The sequence below is a fragment of the Odocoileus virginianus genome, chromosome 25 (assembly GCF_023699985.2).
Source record: "Odocoileus virginianus isolate 20LAN1187 ecotype Illinois chromosome 25, Ovbor_1.2, whole genome shotgun sequence".
Classification (NCBI taxonomy): domain Eukaryota; kingdom Metazoa; phylum Chordata; class Mammalia; order Artiodactyla; family Cervidae; genus Odocoileus; species Odocoileus virginianus.
In genome coordinates, this window is record NC_069698.1 from 51661517 (window position 1) to 51683645 (window position 22129).

At 46.8% G+C, this 22129-nt stretch overlaps 1 protein-coding gene across 2 annotated transcripts in view; it reads right to left on the reverse strand.

The window, feature by feature from the left end:
* Positions 1–20223: 20223 nt before the first annotated feature.
* Positions 20224–22129, reverse strand: part of RCAN1 (regulator of calcineurin 1) — a 112947-nt gene continuing 111041 nt past the window's right edge. For both annotated transcript variants that reach the window (XM_020909844.2, XM_020909846.2), the window contains exon 4: positions 20224–22005. In XM_020909844.2, the coding sequence (XP_020765503.2) occupies positions 21833–22005 (173 nt within the window). In that variant the 3' untranslated portion in view covers positions 20224–21832. The remainder of the gene's footprint in view (positions 22006–22129) is intronic.

Here is a 22129-nt window from a genome sequence, read left to right on the forward strand (position 1 = left end):
CATTCTTCTGGGGGGTTGGTGGTGAGGTAAGTTGGCAACCTTCAGGTCCAACTGGTCTACCGCCTATATCCTTGTGGGCAGCATACCACAAAATAGCTCAAAGACACTGTTGTGTGTGTCCACTGAAGGGGAAACAGAACCTCGCCCCAAGGCTGCTCTCAACTGTTTCTTCCGGGTCTCTCATCCCCTCCCTTCCCTATTTAACAACTGCTTGAGTCTGCCCGATGGAACTCAGGGAAGGTCATGGAGGCTCAGTGAAGGCTGTTTCCTATGATCAAACGAACGGGGAGCACAGAAAGTCTTTGTGTCTAGGAGCCCTGCTCAATATCAGGACTCCACCCCACCCCGGCCCTATTGTTTCTTGATTGCCTTTTTTTGTTTCTGCCTTGCCTCTTTCCTCTGATCAGTAACTGTTTCAATCTGGCCTTTGGGACTCAGGGAAGGTCTAGGAGGCTGAAACCATTTTCCTACAGACAAGAAGTGGGGGACACAGAAAAGCTTTTACACTCAGAAGGGCCCCACAGGGTTCTGCTTGGTTTCCTCCTGGCTAGATAGTAAGGATTTAGACTCATCGCTCTAGCTCCATCATTTTGCCCCATATCAGGCACCTCACTGGTGTCAGTAACTTCAGAGATGAATGACTGAATGAATTCAACAGGTGAAGAAACTGGCCTAAGGGTGGTTTGCTATTTGACCAAGTCACCCAGGTTGTTAGTTTCTCATCTCTTTGCACCAACCAGGAATAAACACCAAAACTCAGATTGGCTTTTTCATTTCATTTCATTATTCCATTTCATTTCATGCCCTGCCCATCACACTGGTATAGACATACCATGGAGTTTTTGTTGGTGGTCACTCCTAATGTTAAATAGGAGTTTATTATTAAATAAACCCTAGTGCCTCCTGGATGGAGCTCATATTATTCAAAGAGAAGGCAAGCCCATGTCCCACCCCACCCGCTGCACTCAGTCACCTGACCCCACCCGATGCCTCTGTCCCTCCTTCAATCAATAAGAGCACACTGAGGACATGCTGTCAACTGCTCACTGCCGAGACAGGTGAAATGCCGACAGTCGTTCAGGGTACAGGTCCAAGGCTGGGATGGAGCCAAAGCTTGTCAGATGACCACGTGATCAGAGTCCACAGCACTCCTTATTAAGCCACAGCTGTTTCTCTTAAGAGGCGCAGCTCTAGAATTTCTGAGCTTTCCATTCAAATCTCACCATGGCTACCATCAGGCGGGGGTTAGTTCTCATCTTCCAAAATCTCCTTCTTTAGAAAAACCACCTGCTTTACTCTAAGGGAAGTCCATCCTTAGGAAAAGCAAGTTCTCTGAGGGTCTAGCATTTGAACATATGCCACCAAACTCTTTTCCTTCTGACATTTTGGAGCCTCTCCTCGCCTGTGAACTGGTCACACTCCAACCTTGTAGAGGCGCACATTCGAGCCCATGTCGATACTAAGAGTTATCTGCTAGGGATCGCCCTCCCAGAGTCCAGTTACAGAGATGCAAGAAGACGGAGGGATGTTTCTCTAAGCCACGGATATCAGGAGTCCTCCCTTTGTCAGGAGAGCCTTCTTCTGGCAGGCTCTGAATCCTGGCCCTTGTGTTGACTGGCAAGCGGCTTTCAGAGGAAGAGGACGCCACTCCACGTGGTCTGGACCTAGATGAGCATTTAGGGTGAGTGGGATTCAGGACGATATAGGGTGAGGAAGGGGGCAGGGCGAGTGAGGCGGAAGATGAGACCCCCCCCCTCCTCTCGAGTCAAAATGAACCACCAGTTAAGTACAGGAGAAGATGCTCAGCTCCCTGGTCACCAGGGACAGGCAAACACGCCATGATGAGATGCCACTTCGTGCCTGCCAGGATGACCAGAATGAAAAAGGTAACAATAAACAGCATGTTCTGGCAAGGACTTGCAGAAACCGGAACGTTCACACGCTCCTGGTGGGTGTGTAGAATGGTTCAGCTGCTTTGGAACACAGAAAGGCAGCTCCTCCAATGATTAAACATCAAGTGGCCATATGACCTAGCCATTCTACGCTTGGTGTCTTTCCAAGAAGAACAAAAATTTTGTTTGTCCACATAAAACTGCACGTAGACGTTCGTAGCATTGAAACACAGCAGGACTGTATGGTCCTTGCCCCCACTCCCTGCCCCAACCATGTCCCTTGCCTGCTTCTTGCCTGTGGAAAACCTTAGTCAAGGAATAAGTTTAATCAGAGAGGTGAGAAATGCGGAAACAAAGGAAAACAGTCAAAGGAAATTACATGATAATCATGTAGTCATGAAGAGCAGTCAAGGACCTTTAGTGCTTTCTCAAGGGCTGTAGATACTACTCTGAGCCACATCCTGACACCAGGTGGAGAAGGCAACTACATGACAACCAGACGGTACCCAGGACACGAGCTGCCACAATTCCGAGAACTGATCGCTTCTTAAAGAATCGGGAACAAGTGCACCCTGGAACTGAAGATTATCTGTACCTAAAACAAGCTGATGCTGGTGAAAGCACTGATGACCAATTTGAAGATGACTGTTAGAGACGACTGTGCTGTTTCTGCATGGAGCGCACCACCTCCCCCCGCCCCCCGACTCTGTCTATAAAAGCTCTCACCCACTGCTTGTCAGGGGTGGGGAGGCGGCCTTTGAACAGATGTCCGCTACTGTCCCCGCCTCCCAGTTGCTGGGATTGGAAATAGAGCAAATTTTCCTTTCCACCAACCTGGCCTGTTTATGGACTTTTGAGCAGCAAGCAGGCAGACCCCACACACAGACTCTTTCAGTAACAGCAACACTTTTCATGAGAGCAGAAAAATAGCCCAAATGTCCATTAATGAATGAACAGATACACAGAATGCTGTATATACAAACACACAATGAAAGTCTTCAACCATAAAAAGGAATGGAGTTACAACGTGGAGTTACGTGTTACAACGTGGAAGAATCTCATAAATATCACACTAAGTGAAAGAAGCCAGTCACAGAAGATCGCATGTATGATTCTGTCCCTCTGAAGCTCCTGAACAGGGAAGTCTATACAAACAGTTGGTTGCTTGGGCTGGGCTGGGGGCAGGGCAGGGGAAGGATGAGATAAGGGAGGTGATACTAAAGGGTTTGGGATTTCTTTTTGAAGTGATGAAAACGCTCTAAAATTGACTGTGGTGATATACCAAGAACCACTGAACTCTACACATTAAATGGGTGAATTGTACATCTGTATATCTCATAAAAGGGCTTCCCTGTGTCTCAGGTGATAGAAAAATGTCTCAGGTGGTACAGAATCCGCCTGCCAATGCAGGAGATGTGGGTTTGATTCCTGAGCCACAAGGATCTGGAGGAGGAAATGGCAACCCACTCCAGTATTCTTGCCTGGGAAATCCCATGGACAGAGGAGCTTGGCGGGCGACCGTCCATGGAGTCACAAAAGTCAGACACGACTGAATGACTGATAGTAGACATTAAAACAAGCAAAACATAATCAAAGGCCTTCTTCCCATCCTTTTGGTTTCTTTCGGCAGCTGATTACTGAGGCACACTTTGTGACCGAGGCGGATGGGGAGAGAGTAAGACTGGAAGCCGCAGGCATCATGTAAGGCTCATGGTTTCCTAAGTCATGGAGCTGGGGTTTGACCTCTCCCAGGTCTTAGAGACTCAAGCAGGACCAGGTGACATGTGAGGATGCAAAGCTGCCCTCTAGGCCACACCTCACCTCCAAGGAGCTGGGAATGGACTGGCTTCCTTGTGCTCATTTTGCTGTGTCCTGAGTGTGATCAGCATCACCATACAGATTCCCCATCTCCCCTCTGTCTGATAAAAAGTCCAGTGCATGCAAACACTCGCAATGGTTACCCCAGCTTAAAAGAGGCTAGACTACACCCTTGCAAAGGCCCGTCTCGGGGTGTCTCCTAGTCATTTCCACACCCAGTTTCCACCTCCAAGTTGGTAGAAATTCCTAAGTTTCTTGAGCTTCATGAGACAAGACAGAAGTTTCTAGGGGAAAAAAAACTTTTTAATGGGAGTAATTTTTGAATGGAACATTGTTTAGAAGTCATTTCAACATACACTCTTTGTCAGTTGAGTTGTAAAGCGCTTGCATGTAAGATGCCTTACAACGGGAGATTGTTTTGTTTTCAGGTGCTAAGGGGAATGCCTCAGGAATGAACCACTATTTCAGGTTCAGAATTATGTGGCAGCAATGGTTCACCAACTCAATGGGTGTGAATTTGGGCAAACTCTGGGAGATGGTGAAGGACAGGGGAGCCTGGCATGCTGCAGTCTATGCGGTCACAAAGAATTGGACGTGCCTTATCAACTGAACAACAACAGTGGTTCCATATTGCAGGTCAAGATAAAAAATGCAGGAACGTCCCTTCCATCCCAACTCTTCATGGTTGGTTCTACAGATCCCAAGGGGATAACCTTTCAGAAAGCTGCTGAGCGTCTAGACTAATCATGTTTTCTCGTCACTCAGTGACTTCTTGCTTTAGCTTAATTCTGCTGGCTAGATCGATTGGGCAGATAATAATATGAACACAGCCATGGGGTGAGGAGATGGGAACCAGCCTCTCTTAGATACAGCTGGGGAAAGCCAGGCCTGTGTTTCCACGTTGGCACACAGTCTCCACTGAGAAAACACCTGCATGAAATATTCATATTCACTGGGTTCTACCTGCCCCTCCCCCTCCCCTCTCAATTGTGTTTGAGGGACCTGCCTCAGTTTAGAGTCGAAGAAAAAGGAATGCAGGACCACAAAACCTTTGATCTGCTGCACTTAATTCTTTTCCTTTCCCTGTTAACAGCTGAGACGCTGTGGCCGTGCAGAACTATACCGACCGAAGCTCCAGCCTCTACTTCCTGGAGCATGGCATTGCCTTGAGTTGCTGCATGAACAAGTGAAAAGTAAAAGTGTTAGTTGCTCAGTCGTGTCTGACTCTATGCGAACCCATGGACTGTAGCCTGCCAGGCTCCTCTGGCAATCCTTGCCAGGATTCTCCAGGCAAGAATACTGGAGTGGATAGGCATTCCCTTCTCCAGGGGATCTTCCCAACCCAGGGATCGAACCCAGGTCTTCTACATTGCAGGCAGATTCTTTACTGTTTGAGACACCAGGGGAGCCCTATGAACTGCTGTATGAACAAAACTGATTATAATCCCCAGCATCTACACAACCTCACCATGGCTGCCACTAACGTGAACCAGACTGTTGTTATGATCGGGTGACCAATTTCCTGCAGACCAACATGGGAGTCATCACTGGAGTGACTTTTGGAATCACATTCCTTCAGTGGAGTGGCATGCTGCGGGCCTGCTCTCTGTTTCAGTTCATCACGGCCAACTCGTATGAAACGGTGTAAGGAGTCTTTCAAGACTGATGGAATATAGGACTTTCCTGGTGGTCCAGTGGCTAAGACTCTGCACTCCCAGTGCAGGGGGCCCAGGTTCAATCCCTGATCAGGGAACTAGATCCCACATGCTGCAATGAAGACTGATGATCTTGCATGCTGCAACTAAGACCCGGCACGGCCAAATAAATAAATAATTTTTTTTAAAGGGTAAACATTAAAAAAAAAAAAAAAGAATGATGGACTAAGAGACTTGTTTTCAAAAGGAGCTGCAGCGATCTTTCAAAGACTTCCAAAGAATCTTAGAGCACAGTACATAACACACCCATCCTAACCTCCCACCCTGCCTACAGCTGACACTCCTACACTGCCTCTGTACCACCTTCAGCCTGACCACATGTAGCGTTCCATTGTGTGAAGTCCCGTTGTGCCAGAGTGTAGCCAGGTTGCTTGCATCTAGTCCTAGGGGTCCCCCCTGCCCCGAGGCCCCATGCCTGCCAGCTCCTCTCTCAGTACGTGCAGCCTCTTACCTGACAGCTGGCTGCCAGGAGGGCAGAAGCAGAGGTTGCCAGGCCCTCTGAGGGTCAGAATGGGCAGAGGGTCACTCCCCCCACGTTCTGTTGGTTAAACCAAGTTTTTGGGGCCAGTGAAGATTCAGTGTGGGAGCGGGTGTCACCACGGCATGGATGCCGGCAGCTGTGCCTCCTTGGGGGGCCAGCTTTGCGCACCAGCTGCTGTGGCTGAGCGTGGAGGAGGGAAGTACAGTGAGCCTGTTAGAACTGCAGCTCTGGAGGCAGGTAAATATGGGTTGAAATCTTGACCACTTCTTGCCGAGAGTACCAGATGTGACCATGTGGTGTAAGACATAAAATGAGACTCAAGATTATGTGATCTTGACATCTGATGAAACTAGAAGCCCTCTTATGACCCAAATGCAAGTTCCCCTCCCCACTCTGCTCCTGTGGCTAAAGTCCCCCAATTAAACACCAGTCTCTCATCAAACAGACAGGGCTTGGTTTCTGCTTACCCCCTGAGTAGTGGGCTTCATCACACGCCTGGCTGGTAGAATTACCAAACAAGGCCATTACATCTTCCCATGGGAACCAGGGGCCACTGCACTCTCTTGTTACTACAGAGCCTGCATCTCACAGCCCAGCTTTTTCGCCATGTTCTCTGTGACCCCCACATGCTCTTGCCTGGTATGCAGTGACCCCCTCTCCTGGGCTGGGAGTATAGTGTGTATCAGTCACTCAGTCCTGTCCGACTCTTTTCGACCCCATGGACTGTAGCCCGCCAGGCTCTTCTGTCCTAGGGATTCTCCAGGCAAGAATACTGGAGTGGGTTGTCATACCCTCTGCCCGAGATCTTCCCCACCCAGGGACTGAACCTGGGTCTCCTGCACTGCAGGCAGATTCTTCACCACCTGAGCCACCAGGAAGCCTGGGCTGTGAATTTTGTGACTGATAAACCTCTTTTCATCTCATCTGTCCTATGTTGGGTGTGCTATGCTTATCCATCCCCATAACCCTGGGGCAGGACTCTCATTCATGAATGGTGTGAAGGGGAGGTGGTTAAAACAAATGATAAAAGCAAAGAGCTAGAGTAACAAATATTATTTTCCCTGTATATTGTCACCCTGCTTATTTAACTTATATCCAGAGTATGTTATGGGAAATGCTGGGCTGGATGAACACAAGCTAGAATCAAGATTGCCAGGAGAAATATCGATAACCTTGGATACGTAGATGACACCACACTTATGGTAGAAAACGAAAAACTAAAGAGCCTCTTGATGAAAGTGAAAGAGGAGAGTGAAAAAGTTGGCTTAAACTCAACATTCAGAAAACGAAGATCATGGCATCTGGTCCCATCACTTCATGGCAAATAGATGGGGAAACAATGAAAACAGTGACAGACTTTATTTTCTTGGCCTCCAAAATCACTGCAGGTAGTGACTATAGCCATGAAATTAAAAGATGCTTGTTCCTTGGAAGAAAAGCTATGACCAACCTAGACAACATGTTAAAAAGCAGAGGCATTACTTTGCCAACAAAGGTCTGTCTAGTTAAAACTATGGTTTTTCCAGGAGTCATGTATGGATGTGAGAGTTGGACCATAAAGAAAGCTGAGTGCTGAAGAAATGATGCTTTTGAATTGTGGTGTTGGCAAAGACTCTTGAGAGTCCCTTGGACAGCAAGGAGATCCAACCAGTCCATCCTAAAGGAAATCAGTCCTGAATATTCTTTGGAAGGACTGATGCTAAAGCTGAAACTCCAATTCTTTGGCCACCTGATGTGAAGAACTGACTCATTTGAAAAGACCCTGATGCTGGGAATTATTGAAAGTGGGAGGAGAAGGGGACGACAGAAGATGAGATGGCTGGATGGCACCACCAACTCAATGGACATGAGTTTGAGTAAACTCCGAGAGTTGGTGAAGAACAGGGAAACCTGGCATGCTGCAGTCCATGGGGTTGCAAGGAGTCGGACACGACTAAGCAACTGAACTGAAATGAGAGTGACACAAAGAAGGGGTCATAAGCCAATGAATGTTGGTGGCCTCTGGAAGCTGAACAAAGCAAGGATCCTCCCCTTGAACTTCCGGAAACAACGTAGTCCTGGGATACCTTGATTTTAGAAATCTGATCTCTAGAACTGAAAGATAAGTTGATGAGGACTTATCCACGGACTCAGTTGTGTCCTACTCTTTGCAATCCTTTGGACCGCACACCTCCAGGCTCCTCTGTCCATGGGATTTTTCAGGCAAGAATACTGTAGTGGGTTGTCATTTCCTTCTCCATGGGATCTTTCCAACCCGGGGATCAAGCCTGCATCTCCTGCATTGCAGGCGGATTCTTTACCAATGAGCCATCAGACTGCATTCGTGGTAATTTGTTACCAGCAGCCATAGAGAACCATGTTTATCCTCCTAGCATCTCTCACTATCTGAAGTTTTTAAATTAATTTATTTGTACATTTATTGTCTAGTTCCTCTTACCGAGCTCTGTGAGAGCGGGCTGTGTGTTTGGTCTCCATCGCCTCATCTCCAGTACCTGGAATATCTGGTGCCAAATAAATACCTGCTGAATGAGCCTTGAGTGAAACATGACGATGGTGCAACAGCCTGTGTGTGGCCTTCTCTGGACTTCTACCCTTCCAGTGGTTCTGATAATCATGGGAAGCTTGATTCTTAAAATCATAGTAGCATTATTTGGCACAGTTTATAACAATGCTTTGTACTGAGAATATTGTGTTCTTGGGGAAAAATTTTTTTTGCAAAATTGCTTAGAAAAGTGTTTAATGTAACTATTATGATGTATTTACAAATGCATCATTAGAAAGGAGTCAAGAAGTCAGTGTTGAAGTCAACATGGGCTGCTGCATGCAGTAAAGAGATGGTCTGGGGAGAATACAGGGCCATAGGGGCTGCCAGCTCACAGGTCTGCCCCAGAGATGCTGGCCTTGAGCATGCTGTGCGGCGCTGTGGATCCAGCCAAATGGAGACATCACAGCTCCTCTCTGAGGTTACACCCTACACCTTTGTATTAGCCTTGTATTGCGGGGAGCCAGCCTGACTGCTCAGGCTCCTTCTTGGCTCTGAGAGAGATCAAGAGATCCCTCTCTGTCCCGCCACCCCTGATTTATTAAAGCACAGGTTGGCCTTTCTCACCTCCATCAAGGAAATTGCTGTAGCGATCTTTCACCTGTTCACCTGTTGCTGATAAACTCGTCATGATTGAAGCCTGTTTTCTATCCAGTTAATGTTCTATTGATTTCAGTTGGGTGCTAGGGTGATGCTTTACTGATCTTAAGTGGAGGAATTTAAAACACCTGTGCCTGTAGCTCTGCACATATGCAAACCTTTGATCTATTAGCAACTCCTGTTAGCATATATATAGGTGTGGTATTCTTCAATAAAGTTGGCAGAGTCAGACGCAAGCAGACTCTGTCCCTCTCAACCCCATTCTTTTCTAGTCTTTTCTTTCCTAGTCCTTTCTTTTATTTCTCAGGTATTTCGGCGATTGCGCCCGTGACCGGTTCGTTTGCCGGCAGGCTCCGGCATTGTATCACTGCCCCATGCATTGCTGCCAGCGTGGAAGTTTCAGATAACACTCATCACCTTACGGTTTTGGAGGATCAGGATCCAGGCCTGTGACAGCTGGGACCTCTGCTCAGGGCCTCTCCCCAGGTGAGACCCCCTTGGCGTGAAGGTGTTAGCCAGGGCTGCCATCTAACCCAAGGCTCAAGAGTCCTCTTCCAAACTCATGCAGTTGTTCGCAGAAGTCATCTCCTCGCAGCTATAGAACTGACATCCCTTTTTCCAGCTGGCTGTTGTTGGTCAGGGATGGCTCTCAGCTTCTAGAAGCTGTCCCTGGGTGCCTGGCACACGGCCCTCCTCTCATACCCTGCCTCTTCCCGGCCAGTAGGAGAGCCCAGCTGAGGCTCTCAACGCCTTTTGGGACTCGCCCAACTAGGCCAGGCCCACCTGGGAGGAGCATCTTCCTTTGGATTAACTCAAAGTCAACTGAGTTGGGGACTGAGTTCTAGCTGCGAAATCCCTTTTGCCATAACAAGTGATTATCATCTTGGGGGTGATGGCCATCACAGTAAATATTTTGGGCCCTGTAAGTGAAGAGGCAAAAATAAGAACGTTGTGGAGGCAGAAATATAACAAAAGGAAAAAGCAAATTTACACACTTCTTACAAAATTCAAAAACTATTGAGTACATTTTTTGTAATAGAGCTCTGCCAATGGAATTCTCTCCTTTTGAGGGAGAGATAACATTTCACTTAAGTGGAGTTCAAAGTTAGTATACCCTACAATAAAAATCAGTTGCAAATGTTCATCTGTTAATGCTGATTTGTACTGAGATTTTACCAATTTCATCTTTAAAAATGCCCTTTCATATAGATAGATATTGTCAAGTACTGATACTAATTCATGGACACATAATTTTAATTGTGGATATTCATCAAATGGAAGATATTTATAATGTCACAGGCCTTGCCCAGACTCATGGGGAGGGGGTTGTTCCCTGGGGCGGGGTGGGGGGGGGGGGTTGGGGGGTGAGCTTGGAATCTTGCAGGCCAGTTTGGCCAGTCTGCCAACCACAACCCCTCCACCCAAATTCACAGCTGCATTCTTACCGATTCCATCCTTTCTAAACCCAGGAGGCGCAGTCTCCGCCGGACTTCTGCTAAGCTCCAGGAACCCTCTTCATGACTGGGACAATGCAGCTGTCTCATCAGACCAGGGATGGCCTCTTGCTGGGTCCTCTACCTGCCTGGGTCCCTTCTCTGTCTCCCCTCCTCTCCTCCTTGTCAGTTCAATTCAGTTCAGTCACTCAGTCGTGTCCGACGCTTTGCGATCCCATGAGCTGCAGCACGCCAGGCCTCCCTGTCCATCACCAGCTCCTGGAGTCCACCCAAGCCCATGTCCACTGAGTCGGTGATGCCATCCAAGCATCTCATCCTCTGTCATCCCCTTCTCCTCCCGCCTTCAATCTTTCCCAGCATCAGGGTCTTTTCCAAAGAGTCAGTTCTTCACATCAGGTGGCCAAAGGATTGGAGTTTCAGCTTCACCATCAGTCCTTCCAATGAATATTCAGGACTGATTTCCTTTAGGATGGACTGGTTGGATCTCCTTGCAGTCCAAGGGACTCTCAAGATGTCTTCTCCAACACCACAGTTCAAAAGCATCAATTCTTTGGTGCTCAGCTTTCTTTATAGTCCAACTGTCACATCCATACATAACTACTGGAAAAACTATAGCCTTGACTAGATGGACCTTTGTTGGCAAAGCAATGTCTCTGCTTTTTAATGTGCTGTCTAGGTTGGTCAAAACTTTTCTTCAAAGGAGCAAGCGTCTTTTAATTTCATGGCTGCAGTCACCATCAGCAGTGATTTTGGAGCCCAAAAAAATAGTCTCTCACTGTGTCCACGGTTTCGCCATCTATTTGCCATGAAGTGATGGGACCAGATGCCATGATCTTCGTTTTTTGAATGCTGAGTTTTAAGCCAACCTCTGCTAAGCTCTGGGAACTCTCTTCACGACTGGGGACAATGCAGATGTCTCGTCAGAGCGGGGGTGGTCTCTCATGGGTCCCCCGTCTGTCCGGGTTCCTTCTCTGCCTCCCCTCCTCTCCTCCTTGTCGGACTTCATCATTTCCAGCCCCCGCGGGCTGTGGTCTCTCGGCTCCCTACTCCCGGAGTGTGTACAGCTCAACACGGGCAGCAGGGGGCGCTGCTGGCCTTGGCTGGCGGGCAGTCCCAGGAGTCGGGGGTGTCAACTCCCAAACCCACCGCATCTCGCTGAGTTCCCCGCGGCCCACAACCCCGGCTCTCTGGGCAGAGAGGCGGGCTGTGCTCTGGGCCGGGTGGATAGGGAACACAGGAGGAGGGACAGGTCTAATTGACCTGTGTGGAAATTAAGAAAAAAAAAAAAAAAGAAACTGCATTACAGCACATGTTTGTCCAAATGAAAAGCAAAATTTAAAAAAAGACCCTGATCCTGCGAAAGATTGAAGGCGGGAAGAGAAGGGGACGATAGAGGATGAGATGGTTGGATGGCATCACTAACTCAATGGACATGAGTTTGAGTAGACTCTGGGAGTTGGTGATGGACAGGAAGGCCTGGTATGCTGCAGTCCGTGGGGTCACAAAGAGCCGGACACGCCTGAGCGATTGAACTGAATGGAAAAAAACCCAGACGCTCCAAGAAGAGGGTAAAAGGAAACTCACTCAGGAAGGCACCTTCAGAGCTTGGCTGGCACGTCAGTGGAGGTCAGTGCTGGGGGCTCTTCGGGTGACACAGGAACCCTGGGGCTCTGCCTACCACCTACCCCACCCCTACCCCTGCCTGGCCATGCCATGGGAGAGGCTAGTCCTTCCTTTGCAGGGGCTGCCCCTGCCCTTGCTCAGGCCTGCAAGGCCCAGGCAAAGAAGAGGCTCCTAAAGTGGGAGCCGCCACTGACTCCCGGTCTCGCCAAGTTTAACTTCACACTTGGCGCTGAAACCCTCACCAGGATGAGCCAAGCTCTTCTGAGGTCAGCTCTCTCCATTTGTAGCCCCTTCTGTTTCTCCCACCCCAACTCCAACCAGTCCTGTCCCCTCCCAGCTCTGAGCACAGATTCTTCACTCTGGCTCTTTTCTCAGACATTGGAAGCTTGACCACCAGGAAGCTCTTGATCTTTCAGAGACGGGATCGCCAGACCCCAGGACCTCAGATCCTGTTGACATCATCTGGGGGCTCATGGAGCCCAGGGTTAGGAGCACATTATCCTGGTTCAACACTTTGGAAGGGGAAACTCTTCCCATAGTTTTCCTAATAAGCCTACAGGGATTTAAAAAAAAAAAAAAAGGAGAAAACATCCATGCAAAGGAAACTTCTCAATAGGTTATAACACTAGACTCAGTCAGAGATATTGCATAACTTTGGGGAACATATGACATCTGCTTTGGTGAAGCCACAAACAGTATAAGCGTTAAATTCATCAAGAATCTGGAATCGATCAGGCCTCAACAAAACTGAGAGTCAAATCATTTATGAAATTCAGCAGAGCAAACTTGAAGTAACTGATTTGAAGCTGCAGCCACTCAGAGTCTAGATGTTGCCCAGTTAGGTTTAGGGAAACAGTAGATGGGCAGTCAGATGCCAAATGAAAATATGTCACATCTTGGTGTGGCTTTTAAGACCCCTTTCCTGTCTGTCCCTGGTAGCTCAGCTGATAAAGAATCCGTTTGCAATGTAGGAGACCCCAGTTCGATTCCTGGGTTGGGAAGATCCTCTGGAGAAGGGATGGGCTTACCCACTCCAGTATTCTTGGGTTTCCCTGGTGGCTCACCTGATAAAGAATCCGCCTGCAGTGCCAAATACCTGGGTTTGATCCCTGGGTTGGGAAGATCCCCTAGAGAAGGGAACGGCTATCTACTCCAGTATTTTGGCCTGAAGAATTCCATGGACTGTATAGTCTGTGGGGTTGCAAAGAGTTGGACACGGCCGAGGAACTTTTGATTCCTATCTTCTGGATTTGGCAGCACTGTATGTATTCTGCTGGGTTTCCCAAATGGCCCCAGTGCTAAAGAACCCGCCTGCCAATGCAGGAGACATAAGAGACACTGGTTAGATCCCTGGGTTAGGAAGGTCCCCTGGAGGAGGGCATGGCAACCCACTCCAGTATTCTTGCCTGGAGAATCCCACTGACAGAGGAGCCTGGCGGCTACAGTCCATGGGGCGACAAAGAGCTGAACAGGACTGAAGTGACTCAGCTGCACGTACGCCTGTGGGCTTTCTGCTACAGACAGCATGCATGCACCTACTTGCTAGTACCTCTGCCACCAAAGAGCTGCCAGAAAGACCAAAAACTGAAGCCGGGACTAATTTTGCCTCATTAGTTGAAACACACCTTCAAGTTAACACATTTAAGTCCTTTGGCAACTTTTTTCTATAATAAAACTGCATAAAATGTTAGATTTTTGTAAGGCCCAAACATTCAGATATGACAAAAGCCACTACTTATAATGGTTGTTGAGGATCTTCTATAGCTTTTAAAAGTTATGTCTCCAATACTCACGGTGCTTACAATTTTGTTAATGACAAATGGGCTTCTCAAGTCCACCAAGTATTTTTTTCTTTGTTTTGTAGTATTTATTTTTATTTGTTTATTTGACTGCATGCAAACTCTTAGTTGCAACTTGTGGGGTCTAATACCTGACCAGGGATCAAGCCCAGGCACAGGGAGAGCAGAGTCTTAGCCCCTGGACCACCGAGGAAGTCTTGTGGTGCTTCAGTGTTTTTATTTTTTTTCCATTTATTTTTATTAGTTGGAGGCTAATTACTTTACAATATTGTAGTGGTTTTTGCCATACATTGACATGAATCAGCTATGGATTTACATGTATTCCCCATCCCGATCCCTCCTCCCACCTCCCTCCCCATCCCATCCCTCTGGGTCTTCCCAGTGCACCAGGCCTGAGCACTTGTCTCATGCATCCAGCCTGGGCTGGTGATCTGTTTCACCCTAGATAATATACATGTTTCGATGCTGTTCTCTCGAAACATCCCACCCTCGCCTTCTCCCACAGAGTCCAAAATCTGTTCTGTACATCTGTGTCTCTTTTTCTGTTTTGCATATAGGGTTATCATTACCATCTTTCTAAATTCCATATATATGCATTAGTATACTGTATTGGTCTTTATCTTTCTGGCTTACTTCACTCTGTATAATGGGCTCCAGTTTCATACATCTCATTAGAACTAATTCAAATGAATTCTTTTTAATGGCTGAGTAATATTCCATGGTGTATATGTACCACAGCTTCCTCATCCATTCGTCTGCTGATGGGCATCTAGGTTGCTTCCATGTCCTGCCTATTATAAACGGTGCTGCGATGAACATTGGGGTGCACGTGTCTCTTTCAGATCTGGTTTCCTCAGCGTGTATGCCCAGAAGTGGGATTGCCGGATCATAGGGCAGTTCTGTTTCCAGTTTTTTAAGAAATCTCCACACTGTTTTCCATAGCGGCTGTACTAGTTTGCATTCCCACCGACAGTGTAAGAGGGTTCCCTTTTCTCCACACCCTCTCCAGCATTTATTGCTTGTAGACTTTTGGATAGCAGCCATCCTGACTGGCATGTAATGGTACCTCATTGTGGTTTTGATTTGCATTTCTCTGACAATGAGTGATGTTGAGCATCTTTTCATGTGTTTGTTAGCCATCTGTGTGTCTTCTTTGGAGAAATGTCTGTTTAGTTCTTTGGCCCATTTTTTGATGAGAAGAAGAACGACGCACATTTTGTATACTTTGCAGGAAAAATGTTTTAGAAGCTTCAGAAAGCTGACCTTGCAGAAACACACTAGGTTTTGTTTTTGCTGTTGTTACTTTGCTTCTTTTTCTAATAGCTCATTATTTTCAGATGCATCATTATGGATGTACTTTCCGGGTCCAGTATGTCACTCCTGCCTGAGGCCTGATGAGAGTGTAGATTGACTTTAGAGACCTGCTAAAATGAATTTCACATACCACTGGTTACTTGTGGATGCTTATATTCTTGAAGAAGCAGTTGGTTGGTTCTGAACATGTGAAAAATTAGTTATGTATTAAACTTTAAGAAATATGACTCAAGTTGATTTTTAAAGTTAAGAAATTGTCATGGGCATATCAAATTCTTCTAGGAAAGCTTAATCAGAATGCGTGTACTCTTTGGGAAGCTGCTTTGCCTTGCCATAAAGCTCTGTGTTTAAGAATGTCGCTGTTGTTGTCCAGTTGCTAAGTTGTGTCCGACTCTTTGTGACCATGGAGTGTAATCTTCCAGTATCCTCTGTCCTTTGGATTTCCTAGGCAAGAATACTGGGGAGGGTTGCCCTTTCCTTCTCCAGGGGATTTTCCTGACCCAGGGATCAAACCCACGCCTCCTGCATTGGCAGGTGGATTCTTTACCACTGAGCCGCCAGGGAAGCGCTTGAGTATTTTACCAAGCATTACGCACTTGAAAAATGACAAGGATGTGGTGAGCATTAAGGCTTCCCCTAACTTTTGTCCTTTGTCTTAAGATTTTTCCTCCTTTATCCTGATTTAAAAAATTAAATCAACTTTATTGAGATACGCTTTACATAAAACGAAACACACCCATTTGAAGTCTACGGTTCTTGATGAATTCTGGACAAATGCATGTACTCGCTTTACAACTGCTGGGCTGTTGCTACTGCTTCTATTGCTGCGCTGCCCCATCCAGACAGAGAACATTTCCACTGTCCTGAAAAGCTTTTCATGATTCAGTCACTTACCCTATTTTGAAAAGAAATGTTAAAAACAATTTTTTTTTTCTTTTCTCATCTATTGATCTAACCCAACACACTTGTGTCTCCTTTTCTTTCCTTTTGATTATTGCGGCTCTAGCAGTCTGTCAGTTTGTTGGAGTCAAACAAGGAGCTGCTTATTGGCTCTCTGACTAGGCAGAGGGGAATATGCCTTACTATTTTTCTATTTTGTTCTCAGTGAACTCTCGCACACCCTTTGAAATCCCCATCCATCCATCCATCCATCCATCCCACCCCCACCACCCACCTTCCATTGATCCCTCCCCCACACACCCAGCTATCCATCCATTCATCCATCCATCCATCCATCCATCCATCCCACCCCCACCACCCACCTTCCATTGATCCCTCCCCCACACACCCAGCTATCCATCCATTCATCCATCCCACCCCCACCACCCACCTTCCATTGATCCCTCCCCCACACACCCAGCTATCCATCCATCCATCCATCCATCTATCCATCCATCCATCCATCCATCCCACCCCCACCACCCACCTATCCATTGATCCCTCCCCCACACACCCAGCTATCCATCCATCCAACTTTTTGTTGAATGTCTACCATGAGTCATGGGTCACCAGGAATCCCACCCCCACTTAATTTATGTTCTACCAGGGAAGCCAGACAGTTTACCAACTATGCTGAGAAGGTCATACATTTATGATGGGGAAGTCCGGGGTGCAATGGGTGACACAGCAGGAGTGGCTTGGAATGATTCTCCAGGAGGGGGGGACATTAATAATGGAGATGGAGGCCAAGGATTGTTGAGTTGGTTGATTATTTCAGGCATGTTTATTGAGCCCTGCAGGCTGGGCACAGTGGTAACTGCAAGAGATTCAGACACAGGTGAGTAGGGAAGACATGGGACCAGTCTCATGGGATACACATCACTGTGGGTTTAGTTAGCCCAGGCAGGGCTGGGCAGTGGGGTGATGTTTTAGGAAACACACTCAGTGGGGCCCAGGGAAGAGACAAGGACAGAGTGAGTTAGAAACACTGCAAATGCCACATGACCAGAGCATGAAAGTCGATCGGAAGGTGCAGCTCTGAGCAGGGGCCATAGCAGCCACTGGGCTCTTAGTCGCTGTGAGAACGTTACCTAATCTCTGATCACAATCTTTAAACAGAGACGAGGACTGTTGGTGCCTCATCTCAATCACTTGCAAATAATCTCTGTCTTTCACAAGCATAGTCATGATTAAAATGACCTTTCACGAACAGTGGGGAGGGAGTGCTGAAGAAAATGAGGTATGTGAGAATAAAATTCATCTACCTGATTGCCATGTAACATTTGGTGAGTCATGAGAGTGAGAATTTCAGATGTGAATTAAAGATTGCCAAAAGCAGTGGCATATTTGAAATTCCCGGCATCCTACTTTAAAATTAGAAGACAGGAGAACTGGGAAAGAAAAAAAAAATGTATTTTTTTATTTGCACTCTAACTTCTCAAATCATTTTAATGTAAATTATTTATGTAGTTTCCATCTGAATTGTTGACATTTAGATGAACTTTACTTGATAGGCACTTGGAATAAATATTCCACAGGATTCTTTAAATGCTATAAAATAGGACATACTCCAGCTGCTGATTCAATTTTGGTCATAACATGGCCATAGAGTGTATTTATTTGATCCTTTGCAACATTTGAGAAGATCTATTTAGTTAGTGATGAGGTCTGTACAATTTCACGTAAAACTGAAGCTCTCCAAAAAACGCAAATCTCCTCTGGGCACTAAATCTCACAATATTCTGGAAATGACAAATCCTAAATGCTCGCTGACTGCAAGTCAATGTTTTTAGCCTGAGTATTAATAGCTCCATGAAATGTTATACTTCGCTCGTTTACCACCCTTTGTTTGGATTTAGCACACATTTTGAGTATGCTGATTTTCTTTGCTGGCATGGATGGCTCTAAGCTACTTACCATCAGATGAGAAATATATTCTATCAAAATCTATTTAAGGAACACATCCAAACAATGGCAAAGGATGCATTCTGCATGATTCTGCCTGTTTGGTGTCTGTTGTTTTGCATTTTACTGAGCCCACTCACTATGAGGGCTACAGAGATGCTTGAATCCTGGGCACGCTCATGATTTAGGGGCCTTTGCTGAAGAACTGATGCTTTTGAAGTGTGGTGCTGGAGAAGACTCTTGAGAGTCCCTTGGACTACATGGAGATCAAACTCATCAATTCTAAAGGAAAGTAACCCTGAATATTCATTGGAAGGACTGATGCTGAAGCTGAAGCTCCAGTACTTTGGCCATCTGATGCAAAGAGCCCACTCATTGGAAAAGATTGTGATGCTGGGAAAGATTGAGGGCAGGAGAAGCGGGTGGCACAGGATGAGATGGTTAGAGAGCATCACCAACTCAATGGACATGAGTGTGAACAAACTCCGGGAGATAGTGGAGGACAGAGGAGCCTGGCGTGCTGCAGTTCATGGGGTGGCAAAGAGTTGGACAGGACTCAGCGACTGACCAACAGCAACATAGCCACCTGCCTGGAGACCAGACTGTGAGCATGCTTAGCTTCGGAATCTGAGCCAAGGCTGCCACCGGTACCTGAACTCAGAACCACTCGTCAGACATCGTCCATCAGGAGTGAGGCTGTTTGTCGACTTGTGGATTTCTGCTCTAGGATCTGAAGACTCCCCGGGCAATGGGACCAGCCACCCGTATTTCTCCAGTTGTGTAAGTGACCTGCAGGAGATCTGAGTTAACTGACAACACAATTCAGTTTTATTCTATCCGTGAAATAGAACCCTGGGCCTGCACATTCCCCATCCAGCTCTGCTCTGCAGTGGGTCCTGGCTGTTCAACATGATGACAAAACACAGCCTCACCCTCCTGCCCTGGTGGTTAATTAGCGAATCTTCTCAACAGTCAGATTCAACCATCTTGATGCAAATGAGGATTTTCCAACATGCTTAGACTTCAAACATGTATGAATTTAAAATATGCAGGTGCTCTTGCAGAATGACAGAATGAGGCTGCTCTTAAAAGGAAAGCAGAGGAGGATGCGAATTTCCATGGAAAAATGCCTGATGTTCATCTTGAAAAAGATGCAGACATCACTCGCAAATAAGAGAGTGTGAAAGTGGAAGTCCCTCAGTCGTGTCTGACTCTTTGTAACCCCATGGACTGTAGCCCTGCCAGGCTCCTCTGTCCATGGAATTCTCCAGGGCAGAATACTGGAGTGGGTTGCCATTTCCTTCTCCAGGGGATCTTCCCAACCCAGGGATCAAGCCCAAGTCTCCCACATTGCTGATGGATTCTTTTACCATCTGAGCCCAAAAGACAAATATATATATATATGTATGTGTACACATATATACATCATTTGCAAATAAACACAGTGTTATTCAGGCCTTTGAGGGCTGGTCAGGAGTGCACCACCATTTTTGATAAGAGTTCCAGATGAAATTCAGATAGGAGGCTTACAGGTAGACTTTCTGAACATAACTGGCCTTTGCAGCTTAGTATGTTCCACAGGCATATTTTCTATAGGAAAAAAAATTCCTCAAATTAACAATTAGAGACATTGTTTAGAGGGGTGTGTGTATGTGTATGTGCGCATGTACTCAGTCATGTCTGACTCTTTGCCACCATGTGGATTACAGACTGCCAGGCTCCTCTGGCCGTGGAATCTTCCAGGCAAGAATACCGGAATGAGTTGCTGTTTCCTACTCCAGGGGAATCTTCCCGACCCAGGGAGGAGCCCACCCGTGTCTCTGTGCCTCCTGCATTGGCAGGTGGGTTCTTTACCACTGCCCCACCTGGGAAGCCCATTGTTTAGCGGAGCTGATGGCAAAAGGGATGTTCATCTCAGCATCCTCTCCCTGAACAAAGGAAACACTCCAGACTTCTGATTTCAGTTTTATCCATTTTCCTCTTTGCTACGTGATGCCCCATTAGTGTGGCCAACAGCCTGTGAACCACAGCAAGGGAACTGGGAGTTTTCAAACCCAGATTGATAAAGAAGTGCATCCTTCTGAGACTGCAGAAGTCAAAGGGCTCACAGGCTGACCCTTAGAAATAAAACAACGGAAAGCTTTTCCATAAAGAGCATATTGTGTCGATTTATTAGAGAATGCAGTTAAAAAAAATATCTCGAGGTTAGCCTCTCCAGTTTAAAAGCACTGAACTAGGAACACTTGAACGGCTATGCAAGCGTCTCTTGCTCATTTGTTCCCCCACACCCCACCAGGTCCTGTAAACAGGGTTTGGAGACCATTCAGTCAGTTTCTTGACAGGAACAGCCAAACGCCTTTGCTTCTTAAAGAAAGCCCTCTTCCCCTTTTCCAAAGCATGCACGGTTACTTGGCCTTAGGTATTTCAAAAGGACAAACATTGTTAAACAGTATCGTAAGGCCAAAAGAGAATACCTATGGACCAGACATACACAGGACAGCTAGAAAAAAATTACAAACATTAACCTAGTGTGACAATTCCACCAGGAATTAATGGGAAAGGCACTGCACCCTTCTTATATCCACTATCCACTTCACGTGCTTTGAATTCAAGTCCCGTCAAACATCTGAAAGGCATTTTCTACAACATACAATTCACAGGGAGGTTAACACAGCTGACGCCAGTCTTCCACAGTCATATATGTCTCACCCAAGTGCACAACAGGTATGAATAGATACTGTCGGCTTTATTTACAAGTTTATCTTGATGTTTTAGTGGGGGTAAAAAAATCAATGATCTCAAATGACTACTGCCCCCGAAAAGGGTTTTGGCTATGATTCATGTTATATAAACCACCACGTCAAAGAAAGAAATGAAACCCATGTATTGTCTGATCTAAAACATCTAAACTAAAATTTCTCACCCACTAGAAGTTGGCAGTGAAAGTGCTATTTTCTGAATTTTATAAGCGAAACGCTACACAGGAATTTCAGATCGACTTTTACAAAAGCACACGTTGTTGGTTGCATTGGACAGGATGCAGAATGGTGTGTGTATTCCACGTAGAATCCCCTCCACCCTGCCGTGGGTGCTGTTGCAAAGACAGTCATGAATCTGGAAAGGTGATAGACTTTGCAGATGCCTTCCTATCTCCCCAAAAGATGTAAAACAGCAATGGCGCAACTCTATATACGAACAAAGCTTAGTTCTGAGAAATCTGAGAAATATACATGCACAAACATCAGAACATGAAGGGGAAAAATGAAACGCTAGTTTCCACGTTGCACTGTTGCTTTCACAACCTTTCTGCACCAGGCCCCTTGTGGCTTCGCGTGGTGCCTTTTCCCACCAGGAGAGAGAGAGAGAGTCTACCTTGTAGACTGATTAGACACAAAGACTCTCCCCGGGGTCGGTGGATCAATCTGCCCCTGGCCAAGACAGAACCTACCGGAAGAGAACAAGTACAAACGCTATCGTTATTGGTTTTCTCGAGATGCTCCCAGATGTCCTTGCGCGATCACCCCAAACTCGGTGATCGGCGCGGGGCATGGCCAGGAGCCACGAACAGTGACTGAGGCGCAGCGCTGGAACCAGGGGACGAAGCCTCGATTCTCTTCTGAGCAACGTGAACTGGAATTTCCGCCACAGCGGTCACGGCTGCCGCCTCCAAAGCTGTGACCGGCTGCTTCCACAGTAAAAGATGCCTTCTCGCGAGCGTGGTTCGGAGCACGTCTTCGTCTGGGCGCCAGTTCAGCTTAAGTGGATGGGCGTGTACTCCGGCCTCCTGGTCTGGATAATTTTGGGCTTGGGTCTCTTCATTCTTTCCATCTCGTCTTCTTCCTCATTCTCCTGATCGCTCTCACAGACATGGACCACCACGCTGGGGGTGGTGTCGGTGGCTGCGTGCAGTTCATACTTTTCCCCTGGGGAAAGAAAATAATTGCAGGGTAACTCAGGCAAGGAGGTGAGGGCCAAAAAAAAGCAAGAGCAGAGGGATGTGCAGGCAGGAGTCAGCCCACTGAGCTTCCGTGGGCATCCACTGGGGAC